General features: G+C 36.2%; 1 protein-coding gene across 1 annotated transcript in view; it reads left to right on the top strand.

Annotated features, from left to right (window-relative positions):
* The window catches only part of HMGCLL1 (3-hydroxymethyl-3-methylglutaryl-CoA lyase like 1), a 232133-nt gene extending 209011 nt beyond the window's left edge, over nucleotides 1–23122 (top strand). The window contains exons 7-11 of the mRNA XM_053711968.1: nucleotides 2923–2986; nucleotides 8821–9009; nucleotides 21240–21365; nucleotides 21475–21506; nucleotides 22936–23122. Coding sequence (XP_053567943.1) covers nucleotides 2923–2986; nucleotides 8821–9009; nucleotides 21240–21365; nucleotides 21475–21506; nucleotides 22936–23122 — 598 coding nt within the window. The remainder of the gene's footprint in view (nucleotides 1–2922; nucleotides 2987–8820; nucleotides 9010–21239; nucleotides 21366–21474; nucleotides 21507–22935) is intronic.
* The last annotated feature ends 3588 nt before the right edge of the window (nucleotides 23123–26710 follow it).

Genomic DNA, 26710 nt, shown 5'->3' with positions numbered 1-26710 from the left:
TTTTCTAGTTTATCTTTACATTCTACATTAGGGGAAAATGATAAGATATATTATTTTGGAAAGTGTGACCAAAATAAATAGAAAGAGGATTGACTGAGAGCTTATAAGTTATCTACCTAACAATGATTATGTCTGTGTGTTAAAATGTTATTTTACCTATAAGATATAAGCTACATTTTGGTGACAGTTTCTACCATTGAGATGCTAATACTTGGACATATGCTTATGTCACTGATTATATTGTAACCTTATTGCTGTGTACATGCCATATAACCTCAACCAAAAATTTTTGGGAAAAAAATAAAAAATTGGAAAGTTGTTTAAAATGACATGCCCTATCTGAATCATGAAAGTTTATTTTTGACTAGACTGTCCCTTTAAACAAATTCTGTTTATTAATAGGTGTACTTAGCAGCCAAGAAAAGCCTATGAAAAAAGGCAAAAAAGGGTTTTGTTGAGTTGGAAATGAAAAAAATGTACTCCTTTTTGTTTTTAATACATCGGTGAAACGGTTAAATTAGTTCATATAGCAATGCTTTTATTGAAATGTTATGCCGGCCCACTTAGATTAACTCTTTTTTTATTGACAATTCCAGTGAACATGCAATCAACATGGGTGTCATTTGACAATCTTGAAGTCCAGCCCATTTGAAGCCTTTAGAAAGTCTATGTAGAGAGTGGGTAGAACTGCTCTATACATCACAGCCCAGCCAAAAGAGGAAATGAAGGGGAGCGGAGGAACAGACAATACCAATTAGGATTATAAATCTTTTATTATAAATATATAAACACTTTATAAAAATAATGATGTGATTTTACTTGCAAACTAATATATTTTTCATTGCAACATTCTAATAGTCTGAAATTGACCACCAATTTAACAAAGGAATTCTATTATACATGGTTATGAGAGCCATTGGAAGAAATGCTGATGTGAAAAATATGCCTCACAATTGGTTAACATAAAAGAAAAATGTTTTCAAAGAGGATGTAAAAAGACTTAAGAGAATAGGATAATTCTCTTAAGGATTTATTAACTTTAGACTTTCACATCCTTAGGCTTACAAATATACCTGAACTTTCTCTGATTTTATTAGTATTTTGGACTTCATAATACTTTGCTAGTTTAAGGATCATACCTAGGATAATATGAGTTAATAGATCATTACATTTGAAGAAAACCTGGTCTATATATTGATATACTACATCAACCAATTTATTCAATGAAGCGTGTTTTACTTTTGGGAGATTTGGCAATATTGCGTCAGTAGTATCACATTTGCACATTAATCTAACTTTAATTATCCTTCCTTAAAGGGAAGGCCAATTTCAGGCCAATGGACTACTCTAATGTATTCAATATCATACCCGCATTCTAGTCGCTAACTTTATTTTTCATAAAACATTTTACTTTTAATAAAAATTATTTATTAGTATACTTTCCATTTCCATTGCAACTTCTCCCCTCCACCACTTCCTTATTCAGCATTAGTGACGTAGCGAGCGGTCCCACATGCTCGCTACGTCACTGAAAAGTTTGTGCACAATATTTACAAGAAACTGCGCATGCGTATTTGCAACGGAATCGCGCATGCATTAAAATGTGTTGTCTTTGTAATTTGTAAATGACAAGTTTTAAAAATCAGTCAATATGTATCCAAATAAGAAGCAGGAAGCCTAATACGCATGCGTCTCATGAACGAGCCTGATAGCTATATGACGCTATTGAGGGAGTAACGCATTCACATAAGTTATTAATGAAAGGGGTTGAACGCCCCGTGGGGAAACGGACATTGGAGAAATGAATATCACATTTCTGTCAATCAAGTAGGGAAGATGGCTGACGGACGAAAAAAGAGAAACAGGGCATATATAAAAGTTAAAAAACAGACGGTATGATTAAAATGTAATCAATGATAAAGGAACATCTAACTCATTTCAAAGAAACTGCAGAACGGCGTGAACGAGTCACACAGAGTAACGGACCTTCACTTTAAGGATATTTGAACCCTATTCGAAGACTAGCAATACATTTCATCATTAATTTTTCATTTTTTTTTCACTTCACTATTTGATACATAATTTAATTGATTGTTGATGATAGGATACATATATTTCTGTTCTTTTGAAAAAAAACAACACTTAAAGGGACAGTCAACACCAGGGTTGTTTTTTTTTAAAAAGAAAGAGAATCCCTTTATTACCAATTCCCCAGTTTGCATAACCAACACTGTTATAGAAGTACACTTTTTATCTCTGTGATTACCTTGCATCTATGCCTCTACAAACTGCCCCTTTATTTCAGTTCTTTTGATAGACTTGCACTTTAGCCAATCAGCGCTCACTCCAGGGTAACTTCACGTGCATGAGCTCAATATTATTTATAGGAAAACATGAACTACTGCCCTCTAGTGGTCAAACTGCATTCAGATTAGAGGCAATCTTCAAGGTCTAAGAAATTAGCATATGAACCTTCTAGGTTTAGCTTTCAACTAAGAATATCAAGAGAATAAAGCAAAATTGGTGATAAAAGTAAATTGGAAAGTTGTTTAAAATTACATTTATTTATTTATTATTTAAATCATGAAAGTTTTCTTTGGACTTGACTATCCCTTTAAGGCAGATATTTTGGATTTGGTTAGTTATTGTTATTGCACGTACACATTCCCTGCATAAATTTCAAAGTGTATCAGCCAACATAAACAGATGTCTCTTTTATAATATTAGGATAACAAAAAGCAGAAGACGTTTATAGCTTTAAAGCATGGGGCAACATATACATTAATGGGCTATCTCAAAAGCAGCTGCTTATTACATTGAGCCCTGTGTGATATTCTTTGCTTGAGGTCCACTTGTAAGCCCATAATGTATGTAAATATTAACCTATTATGCCAAAAATATTAATGTCCCCTCTTCTTACAGGTACGTCTCTTGTGTATTAGGATGTCCATATGAAGGGGATGTTGCAGCATGTAAAGTAGCAGAGGTAAAGTTTATTAATTTAAACAAGTTTAGCATTTGGGAAACTAAGGCCTAGATTTGGAGTTTGGCGGTAGAAGGGCTGTTAACGCTCCGCAGGCTTTTTTCTGTCCGCACCATAAAATTAACTCTGGTATCGAGAGTTCAAAAAAATGCTGCGTTAGGCTCCAAAAAAGGAGCGTAGAGCATTTTTACCGCAAATGCAACTCTCGATACCAGAGTTGCTTACGGACGCGGCCAGCCTCAAAAACATGCTCGTGCACGATTCTCCCATAGGAAACAATGGGGCTGTTTGAGCTGAAAAAAAACCTAACACATGCAAAAAAGCAGCGTTCAGCTCCTAACGCAGCCCCATTGTTTCCTATTGGGAAACACTTCCTACATCTGCACCTAACACTCTAACATGTACCCCGAGTCTAAACACCCCTACCCTTACACTTATTAACCCCTAATCTGCCGCTCCCGCTATCGCTGACCCCTGCATAGTATTATTAACCCCTAATCTGCCGCTCCGTACACCGCCGCAACCTACGTTATCCCTATGTACCCCTAATCTGCTGCCCCTAACACCGCCGACCCCTATATTATATTTATTAACCCCTAACCTGCCCCCCACAACGTCGCCGACACCTACCTACACTTATTAACCCTAATCTGCCGAGCGGACCTGAGCGCTACTATAATAAAGTTATTAACCCCTAATCCGCCTCACTAACCCTATCATAAATAGTATTAACCCCTAATCTGCCCTCCCTAACATCGCCGACACCTAACTTCAATTATTAACCCCTAATCTGCCGACCGGACCTCACCGCTATTCTAATAAATGTATTAACCCCTAAAGCTAAGTCTAACACTAACACCCCCCTAACTTAAATATAATTTAAATCTAACGAAATTAATTAACTCTTATTAAATAACTTATTCCTATTTAAAGCTAAATACTTACCTGTAAAAGAAATCCTAATATAGCTACAATATAAATTATATTTATATTATAGCTATTTTTGGATTTATATTTATTTTACAGGCAACTTTGTAATTATTTTAACCAGGTACAATAGCTATTAAATAGTTAAGAACTATTTAATAGTTACCTAGTTAAAATAATAACAAATTTACCTGTAAAATAAATCCTAACCTAAGTTATAATTAAACCTAACACTACCCTATCAATAAATTAATTAAATAAACTACCTGCAATTACCTACAATTAACCTAACACTACACTATCAATAAATCAATTAAATACAATTGCTACAAATAACTACAATTACATAAACTAACTAAAGTACAAAAAATAAAAAAGAACTAAGTTACAAAAAATAAAAAAATATTTACAAACATAAGAAAAATATTACAACAATTTTAAACTAATTACACCTACTCTAAGCCCCCTAATAAAATAACAAAGACCCCCAAAATAACAAAATGCCCTACCCTATTCTAAATTAATAAATTTAAAAGCTCTTTTACCTTACCAGCCCTGAACAGGGCCCTTTGCGGGGCATGCCCCAAGAAAATCAGCTCTTTTGCCTGTAAAAAAAAACATACAATACCCCCCCCCCAACATTACAACCCACCACCCACATACCCCTAATCTAACCCAAACCCCCCTTAAATAAACCTAACACTAAGCCCCTGAAGATCTTCCTACCTTGTCTTCACCATCCAGGTATCACCGATCCGTCCTGGCATCCGGTGCTGAAGAGGTCCAGAAGAGGCTCCAAAGTCTTCCTCCTATCCGGCAAGAAGAGGACATCCGGACCGGCAAACATCTTCTCCAAGCGGCATCTTCGATCTTCTTGCATCCGGTGCGGAGCGGGTCCATCTTGAAGCAGCCGACGCGGATCCATCCTCTTCTTCCGTTGTCTCCCGACGAATGACGGTTCCTTTAAGGGACGTCATCCAAGATGGCGTCCCTCGAATTCCGATTGGCTGATAGGATTCTATCAGCCAATCGGAATTAAGGTAGGAATATTCTGATTGGCTGATGGAATCAGCCAATCAGAATCAAGTTCAATCCGATTGGCTGATCCAATCAGCCAATCAGATTGAGCTCGCATTCTATTGGCTGATCGGAACAGCCAATAGAATGCGAGGTCAATCTGATTGGCTGATTGGATCAGCCAATCGGATTGAACTTGATTCTGATTGGCTGATTCCATCAGCCAATCAGAATATTCCTACCTTAATTCCGATTGGCTGATAGAATCCTATCAGCCAATCGGAATTCGAGGGACGCCATCTTGGATGACGTCCCTTAAAGGAACCGTCATTCGTCGGGAGACAACGGAAGAAGAGGATGGATCCGCGTCGGCTGCTTCAAGATGGACCCGCTCCGCACCGGATGCAAGAAGATCGAAGATGCCGCTTGGAGAAGATGTTTGCCGGTCCGGATGTCCTCTTCTTGCCGGATAGGAGGAAGACTTTGGAGCCTCTTCTGGACCTCTTCAGCACCGGATGCCAGGACGGATCGGTGATACCTGGATGGTGAAGACAAGGTAGGAAGATCTTCAGGGGCTTAGTGTTAGGTTTATTTAAGGGGGGTTTGGGTTAGATTAGGGGTATGTGGGTGGTGGGTTGTAATGTTGGGGGGGGGTATTGTATTATTTTTTTTACAGGCAAAAGAGCTGAATTCTTTGGGGCATGCCCTGCAAAGGGCCCTGTTCAGGGCTGGTAAGGTAAAAGAGCTTTTACATTTATTAATTTAGAATAGGGTAGGGAATTTTTTATTTTGGGGGTCTTTGTTATTTTATTAGGGGGCTTAGAGTAGGTGTAATTAGTTTAAAATTGTTGTAATATTTTTCTTATGTTGGTAAATATTTTTTTATTTTTTGTAACTTAGTTCTTTTTTATTTTTTGTACTTTAGTTAGTTTATGTAATTGTAGTTATTTGTAGCAATTGTATTTAATTGATTTATTGATAGTGTAGTGTTAGGTTAATTGTAGGTAATTGTAGGTAGTTTATTTAATTAATTTATTGATAGGGTAGTGTTAGGTTTAATTATAACTTAGGTTAGGACTTATTTTACAGGTAATTTTGTTATTATTTTAACTAGGTAACTATTAAATAGTTCTTAACTATTTAATAGCTATTGTACCTGGTTAAAATAATTACCAAGTTGCCTGTAAAATAAATATTAATCCTAAAATAGCTACAATGTAATTATAATTTATATTGTAGCTATATTAGGATTTCTTTTACAGGTAAGTATTTAGCTTTAAATAGGAATAAGTTATTTAATAAGAGTTAATTTATTTCGTTAGATTTAAATTATATTTAAGTTAGGGGGGTGTTAGTGTTAGTGTTAGACTTAGCTTTAGGGGTTAATACATTTATTAGAATAGCGGTGAGGTCCGGTTGGCAGATTATGGGTTAATAATTGAAGTTAGGTGTCGGCGATGTTAGGGAGGGCAGATTAGGGGTTAATACTATTTATGATAGGGTTAGTGAGGCGGGTTAGGGGTTAATAACTTTATTATAGTAGCGGTGCGGTCCGCTCGGCAGATTAGGGGTTAATAAGTGTAGGCAGGTGTCGGCGACGTTGAGGGGGGCAGATTAGGGGTTAATAAATATAATATAGGGGTCGGCGGTGTTAGGGGCAGAAGATTAGGGGTACATAAGGATAACGTAGGTGGCGGCGCTTTGCGGTCGGCAGATTAGGGGTTAATTATTGTAAGTAGCTGGCGGCGACGTTGTGGGGGGCAGGTTAGGGGTTAATAAATGTAATACAGGGGTCGGCGGGGTTAGGGGCAGCAGATTAGGGGTACATAAGTATAACGTAGGTGGCGGTCGGCAGATTAGGGGTTAAAAAATTTTAATCGAGTGGCGGCGATGTGGGGGGACCTCGGTTTAGGGGTGCATAGGTAGTTTATGGGTGTTAGTGTACTTTAGAGTACAGTAGTTAAGAGCTTTATAAACCGGCGTTAGCCCAGAAAGCTCTTAACTCCTGCTTTTTTCAGGCGGCTGGAGTTTTGTCGTTAGAGCTCTAACGCTCACTTCAGAAACGACTCTAAATACCGGCGTTAGAAAGATCCCATTGAAAAGATAGGATACGCAATTGACGTAAGGGGATCTGCGGTATGGAAAAGTCGCGGCTGAAAAGTGAGCGTTAGACCCTTTAATCACTGACTCCAAATACCGGCGGTAGCCTAAAACCAGCGTTAGGAGCCTCTAACGCTGGTTTTCACGGCTACCGCCGAACTCTAAATCTAGCTGTAAATTTGAAAAGTAGTTTCAAATCTGACTAAATAAAATAAAAAAAGCTTTAATTGTTAGAATAGAGGTTCCCCAATTGTTTGTGTTTTTTTTTTTTGGGGGGGGGGGGGCACCTTTAGTATGGTTTTGAAATTCCTATAACATACCAGTTTTATTTGTGTATGCAAATTAGTACTATAAAATTATATAAAACACAAATGCTGTTAAATATTATTTAAGGCAATATTGTTCACTGATCCAGAAGCTTACATACTGTTTTTTAAACAAATCAGGTCTGAATGGTCTCATGTGGAAATCACAAAACACAATTGTTCTGTTTCTATCTGTAGACATAATACACTAAAGGTCTACTTATGCTACTAGGGACAAGGAAAATGAACTCTTTCCCTGTCATGCTATTAACTAATGAATCAACTATAAAGCATTGGTTTATTACAATTAATATAAATGCTGATATCCTATGGGCAATTTAACCACTTGCTGTCATGAATCCTAAACTATCCCACTCTCACCGCAGTAACACCTTACCAAGCCCCTATTATCATTAACACCCATGCTGACTATCTGCCAAAATACTACTGCAAAATACCTGCATAATATACCACTGCAAGAGCCCTCCCCCTATCTGTGGGATTCTCACATTCTCAATCATTGCAACCAGCATCACAAGGAATAACAACACACTCTGGTCATTTTAACTTTTCATAAGACCTATCTATAACTTTTACCCTAATTACTGCTAATCTAACCCCACTACCCTTAGTACCATTACCACCCTTATTACTTCTACAATAATTAACTAAATACCACTCCCACCTTAATTAGTTTGCCCATACCAAAACTACTTCTTCCCTACTTAACCCCTTTACTATAATCTCTTAAATCAATCATTCCCTTACCTAATACACCCTCATTCTAATCACCCTAATAAATCCTATCCTTTTTTCTTTACACCCCCAATGGTACTCTACGATTCCTCTTCTGAGATCCCCCACCATAGTACCACCATATCATAGGCACCACTGACCTACTGGAGTCTGCACAGAACTATTGTCCCCAAGCAGGAAACAGCATGTGAACCAAATGGCAGCAGCGGAAGCACAACCCCAGCAATCATAGGATGTGCTCAGCTTCGCAACTGCTAAACATATGACTCCAAGCAAACCACATTGCAGGGGTTAAACACATAAAGTTACAGCACTGACAATGCAAACATTGCTTGCCCTAATGAATTAAGGCATGCATTTTACAATTCCTTTCCTGTTCATTTAAGACATAGGGTATCAAATGCAAAAATAGACAGTGTTTCATTGCAACTGGCTCTTAGTCGTGTTTATATACCTACTAATGTTTACATATCGACTACGAAGCTATAGGAATCTTTTTCATGAAGAGTATTAATAGTTCTGAACAGATGTCAGAAATTCCAATTCCATATTTTAATTTGAGAAGGTGACTATTGATACACACATACTACTATTTTAGTCAATAACAATTAGAGCAGTGGGTTTAACACCAGTTATTTTTATTTCTATTAAATTTAATGATTTGCATTTTTTCTGAGCAAATGCTAAGACGAAAGACTGACTATACATTTGTATTTTTGTTTTGTGATCCAGATTGCAAAAAGGTTGTACAGTATGGGTTGCTATGAGATTTCATTAGGAGACACAATTGGAATTGGAACCCCTGGCAACATGAGGAAAATGCTTGATGTTGTTATAAAGGAAGTTCCTACAGGCGCCCTGGCTGTTCATTGTCATGACACATATGGACAGGCTCTTGCCAATATCCTTACAGCATTACAGGTAAGATGTTGCTAGTGACAATAATTTGATTTCAGCTGTCATTTAATTTTTTTTTATATAGGTGCTCATTTTTACAATTAATTTTAAAGCTATTTGTCACATTAATAAGAGTAATTTACTGGGGCCTAGTTTTCATCGAAGTGGTAATGTTTGGAAACTGGTGGTGATATAAAATGTTTTTATCACCAGTGTCCGAAATTTACCACATCTATGGAATCTAGGCCTGAGTTGGAATTAAAGAGAACTGAATTAGAAAATGTAATTTAAAATATTTAATTATGTATAGTAAAACAACTTTGCAATACATTTTCTTTTTCTTTTATTTCAATATCCATTGAGACTGTCAGTGCAGATAGCATTATATGTACATACACGCTCAAATACACACAAAGGCGTGCAAACACACACTCACACACACAAACACAGGTGTGCACACACACACTTATCATTTAGGGCTAGATTACAAGTGGAGCACAAATTATTTTGCAAGGGTTTTCGTGATCGTTTGCGCTCCGTTTAAATTGCACTCATATTACAAGTTGAGCGAAAATTACACTAGAATGTTTACCACGATCTCAGAGCTGTGGTTAACTGTTTTCCAAAAATAAAAATACATTACATAATACACACACTCGTAATAACACTGTCTAATAAACAATATTTTAAAAATATACACACAAAAGTTATAAATGCTCTAAGATATGAGATCTTGGGTGTTAGAAAAAAGAAAAGGTTGCAAAGGTCTTTAACATTGAGATATATACATATAGATGTCTAAAGATGTGAATGTTTGTATATATATATATATATATATATATATAAAGTCCCAAAGGGTATTGCAGACCTAACATAAAAACCAGCAGCTACCGGGGTGCAAATATCAAATATTCACAAATTTCAAAAAAGGCAGTACTCACCGGTGTTCGAAAAATAAAAATTAACTTTTAATGTATCATTTAAAATACAAAGGGAAATTGCATGACGTTTCGGTGCTGTACTGGCACCTTTATCAAATGTTCCCAAAGTAGAGACAATCTCAAGGTCAGTCCATCCTCAGAGTTTTGTCCCACAGCGAAAAGTAAAAACCTGTCTAACTGCAGCTCTTATATAGCCTGTAAGATGATAAAATGCCAAACACCTGAGGGCTTGTCTACGTGCACGTCTTGCTGTCTAGCACGTCGCGTAAAAGCAACCACTACACAATATTAGTATCCGCCTCCGTTCACGTAATGGATCGCATGGCTAATTTTCATATCAGCTGATGCGGTGAAGTAGTGATGTCCATGGGGGCGTGTAGGTCGACGTGTCAATTTGTATGCTTGGAGATGAAACACGGATATCGGCACATGAAGAGATTATTGTAACACTGTTGCATGTTAAAACAGATTTGCACAGCTTCATGCTCCACTCCACTGCGGATGATTCCGTAACAAAAATATATCAAGTCATGTTTGCTTAACACATAATATAGACACATCACAAGCCACATGTAACAATACCAAGTCCTTTTATCAGAACATATCCAAGCAAATTGATGTGACAATGTAAATCACGCAAAAGAAAATACTGAGTAGGGAGTCTGACGCATGGTCATAAGCACTCTTTTGTGTCTCTAGGAGAACTCGCTCCATCTTCATACCCCACTTGGTGACACCCAATATCAGAAATCATACACCCAGTAGATGTATAGTGCAACTGGTAAAGAACCGGTGGTAATGAAAGGTATTGTGTAATTAGAATGTAGGGTCACATCCAGATGGTATCAGAGCTGGCTAGCAAAGTATAAAAAAGAGACTGCAATTAGATCAGGTATGAAATGATGATGATGGCACACAGCATCGAGTGTAGGAGATAAGAGTCACATGACAATATAGACATAATCATAATTGTTCAACCCAAGAATGGGCCAAAGTCCAATTTAATATTAAGACCTTTGGGAGATACTGTATCCAACATATATATCCATCTTGACTCCAATTGTAACAACAATTTTGCACGATCACCTCCTCTTCTTTGCGGGGGGATGTGATCAATGATTATGCTTCGTAAACTGGACAGATTGTGTTTGTGTGTTACAAAATGCCTATCTTTTTTTTTTTTTTTTTTAAACTTTATTTTTGAAATTTTTAAAGAGGAACTTGGACAGCACCACATAGCATTTCACAATAGCAATCATCATAGTGCATATTAAAGGCAACAATATACCGTCTTATCAATGTACTTAAATCTGCTTTGAGTCCAAAAGTATTGTCTTGAGCCATGTGAAGCAGCCAAGCCTCATATATTACATTTAAATAAACAAAACAACAAATAACATAAAACAATAACAATTAACAGCAACTAATATTAATGAGACTAAAGGCGTAGTAGCGCTGGGTAAATCAGCATGTGTCAAAGAGCGTACTTGAGGCCCTGACAGCACAATAAATGAGATACTTATTAACACTAATGTAGGCTTCATCTTACAGTCAAGTATTTTCGTGCATGCTCAGGCCTTCCAAGTAAGTTGGTAACATATGAGGACAATAATCAGGGAGATAAATAGCTGTAGTGGTGCCAACAGTTAACATAAACAATGCAAATGCCATTGGTTAAATAAATATGCTTCGGCGGATGAGCGTGGTCTCAAAACTCAGGTCTACTTATTCAAGTAGCAACCCATCCAGTAAGTCAGTCATGGTCCGTCAAGCGTCAGGTTCAGATCCCGGTAGGCACTAATGACCATGTAGGTTTTCATTGAGCATAAATTTAGAATGTTGAAAGGGGCGTAGCAGTTTTTCCCTTAGACCTCCCGGCAAGTATAGTAGGTATGGTTCCCACTTGTTTATGAATAATTTTATTCTAGCATTGCGATTACCCTGTGTGTCTGCGTGTTCTGTCAGAAATTGCTGGTATAGTGCGTGAGTTAGTTTTTTGAAAGGGGGTTCCCTATTCTTGGCCCAGTATTGTAAAATTAGTTTCCTGGCCATTAGCACAACTAGATTAAGAAATCTTTGGTGGTTAGAGGGTAGGGAGTTGTCCTGAAAGAAGAGTATGTTTGCTGCGGTTAGTGTTATGTCAGTTTTAAGTATTTTTGACAACCAAAATTTAACTTTGCCCCAGAACCTCTGCATCTTAGGACAATCCCAGACCAGGTGTATCAAATCTGGGGTAGGGACCGAACACTTGGAACACTCATTCAGTGCATCCTGAACCCATTTAGATTGGATTTTGAGTGTTATGTAAGCCTGATGCAGAAATTTTACTTGTGTTTTGCGTAAGCTCGAGGACAGAGTAGCTGCTCTGACTGCTGATATACTATGTGTGATGTGTTCTTGTGTAACCTCAGGAATCCTCTATCCCTGCCATTTAGATATAATGTCCTGCATTGTTTGTGACTCATTATGTGCTACTATTAGCTTATAGATGGGTGTATTTAATGCCTCTCTTATTGAGCATCAATGGTTGGCCATTCTATCTCTGAAGTAAGTGGTGTTTTTTCCAATGTAAAACAGGGGACAAGGACACATAAGGATATAGATAACATATTTGCTGCTGCATGTCAATCTGTGTCTGATGGTGTAGCGTTTGCTTTTATGGGGGTGGCAAAAAGAGTCCCCCACATGCATGCTATTACATGTCACGCAATCGCCACAACTAAAACAATCCATCTTGCTTGTTTTTAACCATGTCTCCCGTTGACAGATTTGTTTGTTGTCAGTCTTAACCAACATGTCTCTAATATTCCTGGCTCAATGATACACTACTCTTGCAGGTTTCTGTCTCCAATTGGCAAGATTTTTATCAGTCCCCAATATGTCCCATCTGTTCTGTATGGATTGATGAATGATCTGATGTCTAGGGGTATAAATGGTGATAAAATTAAGTTGGTCGGTAACAACAGGTTCTCTAGATGTTAAAGATTACAGCATTGATTGTGTATAATTCTCCAATTTGTTTCTGGTGGTCAGAATCTCTTTCTTGTCATGTCCTCTTTCGGCTAGTTTTTCACACATCTGGTCTAATTGCATTTTAAGATATATAAGTGTGTCTACTCGAGCGCCAACTAACACCTATAAGCCCGGAAGAGGTGAAACCTAGCTCTCACCAATGATAAAATAACTGCAAAAGAATAGAGTAACCAGGCGCCAACTAACGGAGGCTAGGTGTGGAGGTTAACAACTGGAATTTATTAATACACAATACTAGATAATGAATAGTTAAAAGCAATGTAGACGATAAAAACTCCTAGTTCATGGATCCATGAATCATACAATAAAATAATACAATAAAATAATAAAATATTGATGGGTCTAAATAGACATAGTACAATAAATATTGCTTGATAACAAAGCTGATGCTGCAGAGGATGATAAAACAAATATTCAAAAATAGTGACCAAAATAGTGACCAAAAAATATTGTCCAAAAATAGTGTTCAAAAAATAAATCACTAGAATTGACTCGTGGTAAATTATATCACAACACAAATCCTCAATAATGTGTCAAAGATGTGTCAACAATGTGTCCCAAAATAACAATCCAAATAATGTGAAATCAAGTGTGTAGTTCAAAAAAATAGAGAATGTAGTTCAAAAAAATGTGGAACGGTGCAAAAACAAAAAATGCTGGTAAAAAAAAGGAAAAAAAGTGATCCAAATTGTGTTGAAAACCTTTTTTCTGTTTTCTTCCGATGTGGGATGGTCAATTCACAGGACAGAAGAGGAACCCATATTGAAAAATAGCTAAACTGTGTATACAATAAACTAAAAAATACCTGTGGAAAGAAAGAAATGCAAGCAATGTGTAGCAGGTTTACAAATATTTGCTCCAATAAAATCAGGCTTACCAGTACAAGGTCTACGCGTTTCGGCCCCTCTAGGCCTTTATCAAGACTGGTTATTGTACTATTGTACTTACTAGTGGCTTTAGTTGATCGGATGTTCAATATTACAGTACTTCCGGTTTCGCTGCTAAATGTTGATCAAAATTAATCCCTTTATTAGAGTCCCTATTCTGATAGAACTCTCATATGGTGATAGTGTATTACATAAGTATTAAACCTAAGAGTTAAACCTTGTTAAATTGTAAAATTGTTAAACCTAAGAGTATAGCTTCCGTATATTAGTGATGTCACTTCCGGTCGGGGAAGGCTGCCGTTAATTGCAGCTAGTTTCGGATTTTTCTTTATTATGTATAGTTCTATTTTCTATAATCCATGTAGCGGATAACCCGGTGTAGTTTATCTTCTATCATCTAATTGATGATCTAATCGGTTCTTGTTTTTGATAGTGCCGATAATTCGGCTCTCCCATTGGTTGTGACGTCACCTGTTGGCCGCGAGGTGATAGGATGTGTATAGAGGGGTGTATCATCAATTCGTTATAGTTTTTAATGAATCATCAACTGGGGGAAATTGCTATATGTTATATTGCTAATATTAGTAAGAATAAATAAAACTTTAGTCGAGTTATGAAAAATATAAAATATATAAAATATGTGTATGCTTCAATTCTTCCTTTTCTTAAAACATAGTGTTATGCCGACATTTCTTATCCTGACATTTTCATATGTATTGTCAAAACCTAAAATACTAACAAAAAACCATATATAATATCTTCAGTACCGATTATTTTAATTCAATCAGTGATTAGACTGTTCTACTATAGACGTTCTTTACAAAAAAGGAATAGAAATTAGAGAAATCCTATATATTATGATGCTTATTAGCGATATCAGACATAGTCTTCTATTCATGTTAAAATGAACAGAAAGTGGTTTCTCTGATTGGGTAAGAATTTATTACAGTGAGAGATACTTAAAAAGTGAGTAACGTGTTAGATCAGAGTCAACTCGATCTAACTTGTGTTATAGAAGCACAGTCTTTTGCTGAAATCTAAATATTCTACATAGATATTTAGATGTTTAGATATTTTTGTGACTCTCCTTGCTACAGATCTCTAATTGGTCTCTATAACAAACGGCAGTATTAGTGTAAACACAGGGGGCTAATTCTATGCAGGTCAATCCCTATAGACAATGGGATTGTTAATAGGAGAGAGCTTCTTTTTTTGCAGAATCACCAATTTATCTTTTCAAGTTATGTTGTAAATGTATTGATACTTACTGATGTGTTGTATCCTAGTGTGGAGCCAATCTGCTTTTTTTAGTTTAAACACCTCTGCTTAATCAACCATTTCTAGTTGTTTAGTAATTTCAAATTGAAATTATTTCTTATGGAGTAATTTGTTTCTCAACAAGTACAAATATCTAACCTAAGTTGTACACTAAATATTGATCTTCTAACTTTATGCGGTGTACAAGTGAATTGTGTCTTATATCTAAAGTTAAATTAACTTAACTTCTAAAGAGTAGGGAGAGAAAAGGAGGGGAAAAGTTTGATTTTATCGTTATGGTGGAGGAATCCATATTAATTTAAAAAGTGGAAGAATTGCCCCTTTTAGGTGGGCAAATGAATATAATCTAATATTGAGGTACTTGGCTAGGCAAATCTATATAGAATAGTGGTGATATAGGAAACCCAATCTATTTGGAAAAAACGTGAGGAGATCTAATATACTTAGAATCCCAGGGCTCTGTTAGCTTCCCAAACTTTTCAGAATGGGTTCTATAGCAGAAATGGTATATATAAAAAATCACTATCTAAATACAATTAGGGATAGTATTATTCCCTAGTTGTAATCTTTAGAGGGAAGAGTAATATACCCATCTTGAGACATCACCCAGGTTGGGTGATTGAGTAGAAGACAAACTTGTATATGTGTAGAAGGAGGTAATGGAGGGGAGGATCTTGATGTGTCACTTATTCGTATGTAAATCATCTAGGGTTATGCTTTCCTAGAATTCTAATAGTTTTAGTTCTACCATAAAGATTCAGTCAGAGCGATACATAAAAATGCTCTTGTCTTGAGATTAGAAGATACTTATCTCAACATTCAATGATAGACCATAACAATTAAGAGCCAGGACACAAGGAGAGGGTATTGGATAGGGGTAACAGAATTTCACAGCCATATAGTTGCTTCTTCGTGTATGTTGAACGTCATATAGCTTGTTCTGCTAGCTAGTCCTTGGGGATATCAAAAGATGTTAAATAAATGTGAGACGTCTTCTTTATTATTTAATCCCTTTGGATAAAGGCAATCGAGGTTAAAAATCCACTTGGATTCGGCAATACGCAATTTGTTATTATAATTGCCTCCTCTCCAGCACTTCGTTACTTTTTGTATCCCCATAAAGGATAGAGCTTTTGTGTTCCCTTGATGTTTGGTCGAGAAGTTGCGATATAAAGCTGTATCCATATTAAGTTTCTCGATGAGAAGTAGATGTTCATGGATTCTATCCTTCAGGGTCCTTGATGTCTGGCCTACATATTGAAGCCCACAGGAGCATTGTAGCATGTAGATGACCCCGCTATCTTGACATCTAATCAAATCATGGACCCTGTATTTCTCTTTTGTATGATAACAGCTGAAAGTTGCAGACCCTTGTGAGTTGAGAAGATATAACCCCCATTTTCTGATGTTGTGGATGAAAGCTGAATGCTAATAAAAGGGAGTTACGATCAGTGGACTTTGAAAATAGAGAAGTACCTAGTTTAATACCCTGTATGTAATCTTTTTTGAAAATATTTAAATCCAAAAAATGAATCTGATTATAATTATAATCCATTTTGAAGCTAATTGGTGTATCTGCATTGTTCAGGTCCTATACCCAATTTTAAAGGCTGTCTGAGTCACCCTTCCATATAAGAAACAGATCGTCAATATATCTTGTGTAAAATCCTATTTTGGGATGCGACATCGGTTTCATTATTTCAATCTCATACCATAGCATATAGATATAAGCGTAAACAGGGGCCATATTTGACCCCATGGCCGTACCCGCTGTCTGTAGATAATAGGAGTTCTCAAGTGAGAAATAATTTTTAGTTAAACATTGTTCCATGAGTTCCAATAGAAACTCAATTGGTGGGCCCTTATAATGCACATTATTGGTGACCATGGACCTAACTGACTGATAGCTCTACATACAAGAAACTGCCCTCTAATCTTACACATCAATTTAAGAAAAGTGTTGACCAACTCATTAACCAGGCCCTACAGATGATTTACATTACTCCATAGGAGAGTGAGTTTTTAACCACTGATCATCCTAAAACCCCGATTCTATACTTGTTACCTAAGATCCATAAATCTATTTCTTGTCCACCGGGTAGACCGATTGTCTCTGCCAGGGAATCTTTATTCTCAGGAATAGCCAAATATGTTGATTTCCAACTACAACCAGTGGTACAAAACTAATTCTCCTACTTATTGGATTCTTCCACTCTGATTAGGAAACTAAATACTTTTGATAAGATTGACACAAATGACATATTGGTGACTATGGATGTGGACAGCCTCTATACTGTCATCCCTCATGATGGTGGTTTGGAGGCTGTTAGGTCTATGGACACCTATAATGTGCATTATAAGGGCCCACCAATTGAGTTCCTATTGGAACTCATGGATCAATGTTTAACTAAAAATTATTTCTCGTTTGAGAATTCCTATTATCTACAGACAGCGGGTACAGCCATGGGGTCGAATATGGCCCCTGTTTACGCTAATATCTATATGCTATGGTATGAGATTGAAATAATGAAACCGATGTCGCATCCCAAAATAGGACCTGGATAATGCAGATACACCAATTAGGTTCAAAATGGAGCATGATTATAATCAGATTCATTATTTGGATTTAAATATTTTCAAAAAAGATCACATACAGGGTATTAAACTAGGTACTTCTTTATTTTCAAAGTCCACTGATCGTAACTCTCTTTTTATTAGCATCCAGCTTTCATCCACAACATCAGAAAATGGAGGTTATATCTTCTCAACTCATAAGGGTCATTCGTAACAATTCTGAACCTGAATTACTTAAAATGCAATTAGACCAGATGTGTGAAAAACTAGCCGAAAGAGGACATGACAAGAAAAACATTCTGACTACCAGAAACAAATTGGAGAATTATACACAATCAATGTTGTTATCTTCAACGTCTAGATATCCTGTTGTTACAGACCAACTTAATTTTATCACCACTTATACCCCTAGACATCAGATCAATCGTCAATCCATACAGAAACAATGGGACATATTGGGGACTGATAAAAATCTTGCCAATTAGAGACAGAAACCTGCGAGAGTAGTGTATCGTAGAGCCAGGAATATTAGAGACATGTTGGTTAAGACTGACAACAAACAAAGCTATCAACGGGAGACATGGTTAAAAACAAGCAAGACGGGTTGTTTTAGTTGTGGTGATTGCGTGACATGTAATAGCATGCATGTGGGGGGCTCTTTTCGCCACCCCCATAAAAACAAATGCTACACCATCAGACACAGATTGACATGCAGCAGCACATATGTTATCTATATCCTTATGTGTCCTTGTTCTCTGTTTTACGTTGGAAAAACCACCACGTCCTTCAGAGATAGAATGGCCAACCATCGATGCTCAATAAGAGAGGCATTAAAAAATGGCAAATCTGATCTCCCTGTGGCACAACATTTTGTAACACACAAACACAATCTGTCCAGTTTACGAAGCATGATCATTGATCACATCTCCCCGCAAATAAGAGGAGGTGATCATGCAAAATTGTTGTTACAATTGGAGTCAAGATAGATATATATGTTGGATACAGTATCTCCCAAAGGTCTTAAAATTAGATTGGACTTTGGCCCATTCTTGGGTTGAACAATTATGATTATGTCTATATTGTCATGTGACTCTTATCTCCTACACTCGATGCTGTGTGCCATCATCATCATTTCATACCTGATCTAACTGCAGTCTTTTTTTTATATTTTGCTGGCCATCCCTAATACCATCTGGACACGACCCTACATTCTAATTATACAATGCCTTTCATTACCACCGGTTCTTTACCAGTTGCACTATATATCTACTGGGTGTATGATTTCTGATATTGGGTGTCACCCGCTACAAGTGGGGCATGAAGATGGAGCAAGTTCTCCTAGAGGCACAAAAGAGTGCTTATGACCATGCGTCAGACTCCCTACTGAGTATTTTCTTTTGCGTGAGTTACATTGTCACATTAATTCACTTGGATATGTTCTGATAAAAGGAGTTGGTATTGTTACATGTGGCTTGTGATGTGTCTACATTATGTGTTATGCAAACATGACTTGATATGTTTTTGTTACGGAATCATCCGCAGTGAGTGGAGCATGAAGCTGTGCAAATCTGTTTTAACACGCAACAGTGTTACAATAATCTCTTCATGTGCCGATATCAGTGTTTCATCTTCAAGCATACGAATTGACACGTCGACCTACATGCCCCCATGGACGTCACTACTTCACTGCATCAGCTGATATGCAAATTAGCCATGCGATCCATTACGTGAACAGAGGCGGATACTAATATTGTGTAGTGGTTGCTTTTTCGAGACGTGCACGTACACAAGCCCTCAGGTGTTTGGCATTTTATCATCTTACAGGGTATATAAGAGCTGCAGTTAGACAGGTTTTTACTTTTCGGTGTTGGACAACACTCTGAGGATGGACTGACCTTGGGATTGTCTCTACTTTGAGAACATTTGATAAAGGTGCCAGTACAGCACCGAAACGTCATGCAATTTCCCTTTGTATTTTAAATGATACATTAAAAGTTAATTTTTATTTTTCAAACACCGGTGAGTGCTGCCTTTTTTTAACTTTATATATATATATATATATATATATATATATATATATATATATATATATATATATATATATATATATATATATGTGTAAATATGTATTTATATGTGTATACATATATTTACTTTGTTGAAAAGTAGGCCCAGGAGCAGGAATGCACTGTCGGAAGCTCGCTGAACACATTGGGTGAGACCATAAGAGGCATATTTGTGCAGCCAACAATCACCAGCTAGGTCCAAGTAGACTATTACTGCAAGTATGCTCTTCAACAAAGGATACCTAGAGAACATTCATAACAAAAGTTTGACTTAACTGCCCATTTAAATATATACATATTCAACAGAGAACATAGACACTTTTCAATATATTAGAATTAGTTACAAAAGCCTACAACGTCCAAAAGTACCTCCTCCGCTGTAAAGGAAGGAAGGACGGTCCTATGGGATTCATGTGGTCCGATTACATTATTCTTTTTCTCTTACTATTCTTTACTTATTTATTCTTTTCTTTTTCCTTGACCTTGTCTTAACTTTATTTTTCTATGATTAATCTGATGTAGATGTTGTCAGTTTTCAGCTTGAATAAACAAAACAAAGCAATTGTTTAGATAGGTACTAACCTATATACGTGGTCACCATACCCTTGTCATGAGTTGTTATACTTATATATTTTATACTTTTATATATACAGGCAGTCCTCGGGTTACAGACATCCGACTTAAGTACAACTCGTACTTACATACAGAGAAAATAGAGCTTTATCGACAATCCTTCTTTCCAGGAAAATACAAAATACTGAAAATCCAATTGTCACAAGGACAGAAAGTGATGTGAAATTTTCTGAACAGGGGCACAGATAGCAAAACAAACTTTATCCTATGCTATCCAAAACAAAAAAAAATGTTTGGCTAGAGTTTCACCTAATAAAAGTGCCTGTTCCAACTTACATACAAATTCAACTTAAGAACAAACCTAAAGTCCCTATCTTGTACGTAACCCGGGGACTGCCTGTATATATATATATATATATATATATATATATATACTTACTTATATTTTTTCATCTGCTTTAGTGTACAGTATGCAGATGCAAATATTTGTATATCAGGAAAATGTTGACAAGTACTAATGTATTGTATCTCTGACATTATTCTATCATTTTCTAAATCCCTTTGTAATTTTTGTATGTTAAACTCTAATAAAAATCATGTTAAAATAAATATATACATATTTGTGTCAAGCAAGTGCAAAAGTGACAATAAAAAAATAAGTTATTTGCATTTGCCTCTTTACTGTTATATAAGTCACTGTATAACCAAGCTAGCCCATGAGGCCAGTATAAAGATGGGGATATACAGGCTATGGTAAAAGAAGACTTCTAAATGGCAAGTAATAACCCACCACTAGGAATCTGGTTTTTATATGTTCCCTTTGCTATGTCAAAATTAAGTACTGTATGTATTGAATGATCTTATTTTGTTAACTTGACTTTCATTTTTTATTTTTTTTTTAGATGGGGGTTAATGTTGTAGATTGTGCAGTTGCTGGATTAGGTGGCTGCCCCTATGCAAATGGTGCAACAGGGAATGTTGCCACTGAAGATGTACTTTACATGCTGAATGGATTAGGTATTCATACTGTAAGTGTAAAACATTTCATTTCACTGATAATTTACATCCAGAGTACTCAACTGTGAACAGAAATATACAATTATGTATGACTTAATAATAATATTCTCAATTTTACAGTTTTACAAAGAGAAGTTGCATTATAGGAAAATGTAAGTTTTAAACACTGTTGTGAAGCCAGGGATTTGTGGCAAGAACATAATGGACAAAAGTTATGTATCTTTTCTTAAGTAGCCTGACAGGAAAGTGCACAGATACCTGAATTCATTAGGATTCAGATACCAGCCTTCATTGGAATTCAAACCCACAATATTTTACATCAAATGAGTAATAACCAGAAGCTGTCAAGATCAGGTTTTATAGAGTCCTAGTACAAAATGTTAGTATAAAATGCACTGACTGTTGCTGGCATGAGGCTAGTTATGTTGGTGTTTACCAATAAAGTTCAATATGGTAGTAATCTTTCTCAGTTAAAAATGAAGTGTGGTTAATTTTTAGCTGTAAGGATTATTAGTGGTGGTAAATAAACTTTATTATGTTTAACAGTTAAAGTTAGGGTTATTACATTGAGAGATTTTAGGAGACTGAGCAATGTGTTTAATATACAGAACACACTGGTAAATATACTAAAAACCTTGAGAATAGACCATAAAGTAAGATATCTAAAATATATCCAGTGCAGGAACACCATGTTAGAATCACTAAATTAACTTCCACGGCCAATCATTTTAAATTAATTGGAAGCAAATCTTACCTGATCAACTATATCAGCAACTTTAGAGGAGTGATTGCTGTGTGTGTATATATATATATATATATATATATATATATATATATATATATATATATATATATATATATATATATATATATATATATATATATATATATATATATATATATATAGATATATAATAGGCTTTACAGAGAGAATGTATCCCAGAACATATATTAATATTCTGAAAAAGTAAGGGAAAAACACAGGCACACAGAAAACAATAAAATTAAATAAATTTATTATCCCACATCACGTTTAGTGGATCATTGTTTGTAGCTTAGCCAAATCATATAAAGTGAACACCATATATACATAAACACCACAATAATAATGGTAAAGGGCAACAGGTCAGGGTATAAGCTACCTAAGCATACGCATGCTGCAAATGCCTAAAATACAATGTATATACTGCACAATTTTTTTTTTTATATATGTACATCTGAAACGAGTCAGCACTGGTAAATACATACAAGCATACAAAAAGGCTATCAACCTATATTGCTTTCAAATTATACCCAGCAAATGAATGTAAGTCTATTCCAGTATGAACCAGGTAACATATTCCAGAGAGTCTTGAATGACAAGCGTGAAGCAAACCACAGCAATTCCTGCTGTTAACTCGGTCATAAATTATGTAATTTAAATAAAAGAAAACACTTAACTTTGGCGTCTTATTCCTCTGTTTCCACAAAGACTGCTCAAAGTGTGTGGCGCTATCTGAGCGTGTGACGTTACTGAAGGAGGAGCAGTATGATCGTCATCGGTCTACAATTGATTCTGTGAATGAGGATTGTTTCCCAAAGGTATCAGCTGTACTGGCACTTAGAACCAGGCTTCCACAAAGCTGTTAGGCGAAACCAAATACCAAATACCAAGATGTACCAGATATTTTATCCTCAAAACACTCTCCACTCAGTGATTGCTCTGCATATTCATGTGTATTATTCCATACCAGTTGAAAACAAAGCTGCCACAAGTGATAATAATTGAAAACTCATGCTTCTTATGCAATGTTTCAGATAGTCCTCACAAAGCAGTCCCTAATTTTTCAGGTTTATACTTCGCAGGGTAACACAGGCGCTCTCTTATCAGCACTCAAAAGGTTAGCAACAGGTTAGCAAATATCCATCCAAAGTTATAAGGTTGCAGTCATGCTGTCACTTTTACTTTACCATATATTTCATCAGATATTTAGGAGCTTAGTCGACTTACTCCTGTTATGCCTGTCTTTTATATTCTGCCGAAATTACACAAGAATATAAAATGTCCCCCAGGGAGACCTATAGTCTCGGGGATAGGCAGCATGACGGAAAAATTTGGGGAATATGTGGACAAATATCTACAACCATTCCTGCTGACTTTGACATCATATGTTTAATTTTATTTTTATTGTTTGAGGTTCACAAGACATATACAAAGTAAACATGTCGTTTCCACATAAATATAATAATATATTACAAAGCATAGTCATCCATGTCTCTTATTAAATAACAGTGTTTTAATTCTGCTACTATACATAATCTTAATTTTATTCATGTAGAACACAGGCCTGATAATAAAAAAGAAAAAAAAGAAAATAAAAACCGAAACGAACCTCAACCTTTTCTAAACTTTGAATTCAGAAGATACTGGAAAAGGAATAAGCATTCTTATATATTTAAATTAAAGTTACTACCAAAAATTAACTTAGCGTTTCACTAATCTTACCTATACTGTATCATATTCTGTAGACCAACCTTAATAAGGAAAAAAAAAAGGGGGGGGGTTAGGACAAGTTGTTCAGGGGGAGTGTGGGAGGGGGAAAGTAAAAAGGAGGAGAGAGAAAAAAAAAAAAAAAAGGGAGGGGGAAACAAGGGGGACAGAATACATCGGCGGGTTTCAATTGTAATTATATATTATTTCTATATCTCCTAATAAATTCTAGCCATTTGTGTTCAAATCTATCTTGATAGTTGGTTCCCTGGTTGAGGCTATCAATATGTTCTATTTGATATTGGGCATGAAGTAAGAAAGTTAGATTGTTAATTGTAGGTTCCCTAGTGGCTTTCCAGTTTTTTAAGATGAGATATCTGCCTCCCAGGATTACTGTATTAATAAAATCAATATTAGGGACATATTCCCCAAGATCTCTCAAATTAACCAAAAAGAAGATATGTTGTACCTCTATATGTATCTGTAAATTGAATAATCTATTCATCCAAAACTGTACTCGCTGCCAAAATTGCTGGATCTTGGGGCAGCTCCAGAACATGTGGACCAGGTCGGCACTAATGGAACTACATCGAGGGCACAGGTTTGAGACATTCCCATACCATCTATTTAAAGTGGCCGGTGGTATATATATACGGTTCAAGATTTTAAACTGTGATTCTCGCCATGTTGCGGAAAGAGTTGCATGTTCTACCGAAATTATACTCTGTTTTATTTTATGTGGGTCCATATTTTGAATATCTTTAGTCCACTTTTCAGATATCTCTAATATGTTTATTTCCCAGGTCTCTGTTTGTACCATCCGATACCAATAACTAATTGACCGTTTACCCGCTTTAAAAAGAGCGAGCCCCATTTTAATACCCGGGTGTACCCACTCCCTGATACAGTTTTTAATGGTTTCATTATACCAGTGGCGAACTTGAAGATAACCATAAAATTCTGTGTTGTTAAGTTGGAACTGGTCTCTAAGTGCTGAGAATGTGTACACCCGGGTAGTTTCTGGGTCCCTAAACTGAGATAGATATTTGAGTCCTAGCATAGCCCATTTATTAAACATTTGACTCTTGATACCTGGTGGGAAACAAGGGTTCCCTGAAATAGGGACTAAATTCGAGATCAGCGGGTCATCGTTCATACTGATCTTCATACCCTGCCAGGCTTTGATGATATGAAACAAAGTGAGTTTATTTTTAACCATGTATGGTAGTTTCTTAATCGGGCAATGTAGTAGTGCCTGTAAATCATATGGCAAGACAAGTTTTTGTTCTATTTCTAATGACGCCACATAGTTCCCCCCAGTAAGCCAGTCCATAGCTACCTTTGCCAGACATATTATATTGTAGCTACAAAAATTTGGTAACGCTAGACCCCCGTATTGTCTTAGGTGTGACAACTTCTGCAAAGCTATGCGCTTTTTACCACTACCCCAAATAAACAATCTAATAGAGCTATTTAAGCTCTTAAGATCAAATTTTGTTATTGGAATTGGAATATTTTGCATTAAATACATCAATTTAGGTAAAGTAATCATTTTTATCAAGTTAATTTTTGCCGTCATTGACAGAGGGAATTTTGCCCAATTTCTAAGCTCTATCTGTATTTTATTTAACAACGGAGTAAAATTCAGAGAGTACCATTCTGCCGGATCGGTACTGATCTTAATACCCAGATACGTAATATATGAATCCGCTATTTTAAAAGGTGGAATATAGCCATTGTTTGCAGCTTTTGTTATCCATAATAGATCTGATTTTGCTGCATTTATTTTATATCCTGAAAATGTTCCAAATGTATTAATTATTTCCAATAGAGTTGGGATCTCGGATTCAGGATTGTTAAGAAATAATAATAGGTCGTCTGCATATAGTAATAGTTTAAGGTATTTATCTCCTAACAAAATCCCTTCTAGATGCTTTTTTAACATAGTTGCCAATGGCTCAATTGCGAGGTTGAAAAGGAGGGGTGAGATCGGGCAGCCTTGTCTAGTACCTGTCCGAATATGAAAGGTTTCAGTAGGTATTCCATTTACCAACAGCATTGCAGAGGCATTTGTGTATAAAGCTTTGATACAGTTTAGATAGTTTCCACTAAAGCCAAATTGTCTCATAGTAAAGAAAAGATGATCCCAGGTAATCGAATCGAATGCCTTCTGGGCATCTAGCGAAAGGATTGCTGGTTTTATTCGCCTATTTGTGCATTCTAGTCGGAAAAAATCTAAAAGAAGTAAGATTTTACGAATACTAGCCGTGGGGTTTCGATGTAACATGAAACCGACCTGGTCCACATGTATCAAGGAGCCGAGGATCCCCTTAAGTCTATTAGCTAGGATTGCTGTATAGATTTTATAATCTGCGTTTAGCAGTGAAATGGGACGATATGAGTCCAACGCTTCTGGATCCTTCTCTTTTTTTGGAACAAGTACAATTCTGGATGCTACGAAGTAGGAAGAGGGGACCCCATCATTACAAAAGTACTGATTAAATAACTTTACCAATGGGGCATTCATCTCCTCCCTAAGAATCTTATAAAATTCGGCTGGTAACATATCCGGGCCGGCGGCTTTATCCAATTTTAGTTTATCTACTGCTAGATAGATTTCTGTCGAAGTGATAGGTAAATTCAAATTGACTACTTCATCCGAAGTTAGTTTTGGGAGGGAAATGTTTCCCCAGAACCGATCTTTATTTTGACTATCTATCTGTGGGGCAGAGTACAGTTTTTTAAAAAAGCTAACAAAACCTTTTTTGATTGCTTCTGCTTCAGTGACTCGAATACCGTCTACTATAGCAGACTTAATGGTTTTCTGATATTTACATACTTTGACGCAATTAGCTAAAAGCTTACCTATTTTACTGCCATATCTAT

This window comes from Bombina bombina, chromosome 4 (assembly GCF_027579735.1).
Source record: "Bombina bombina isolate aBomBom1 chromosome 4, aBomBom1.pri, whole genome shotgun sequence".
NCBI classification, from domain to species: Eukaryota; Metazoa; Chordata; class Amphibia; order Anura; family Bombinatoridae; genus Bombina; species Bombina bombina.
This window is presented reverse-complemented; position numbering and strand designations above follow the sequence as displayed.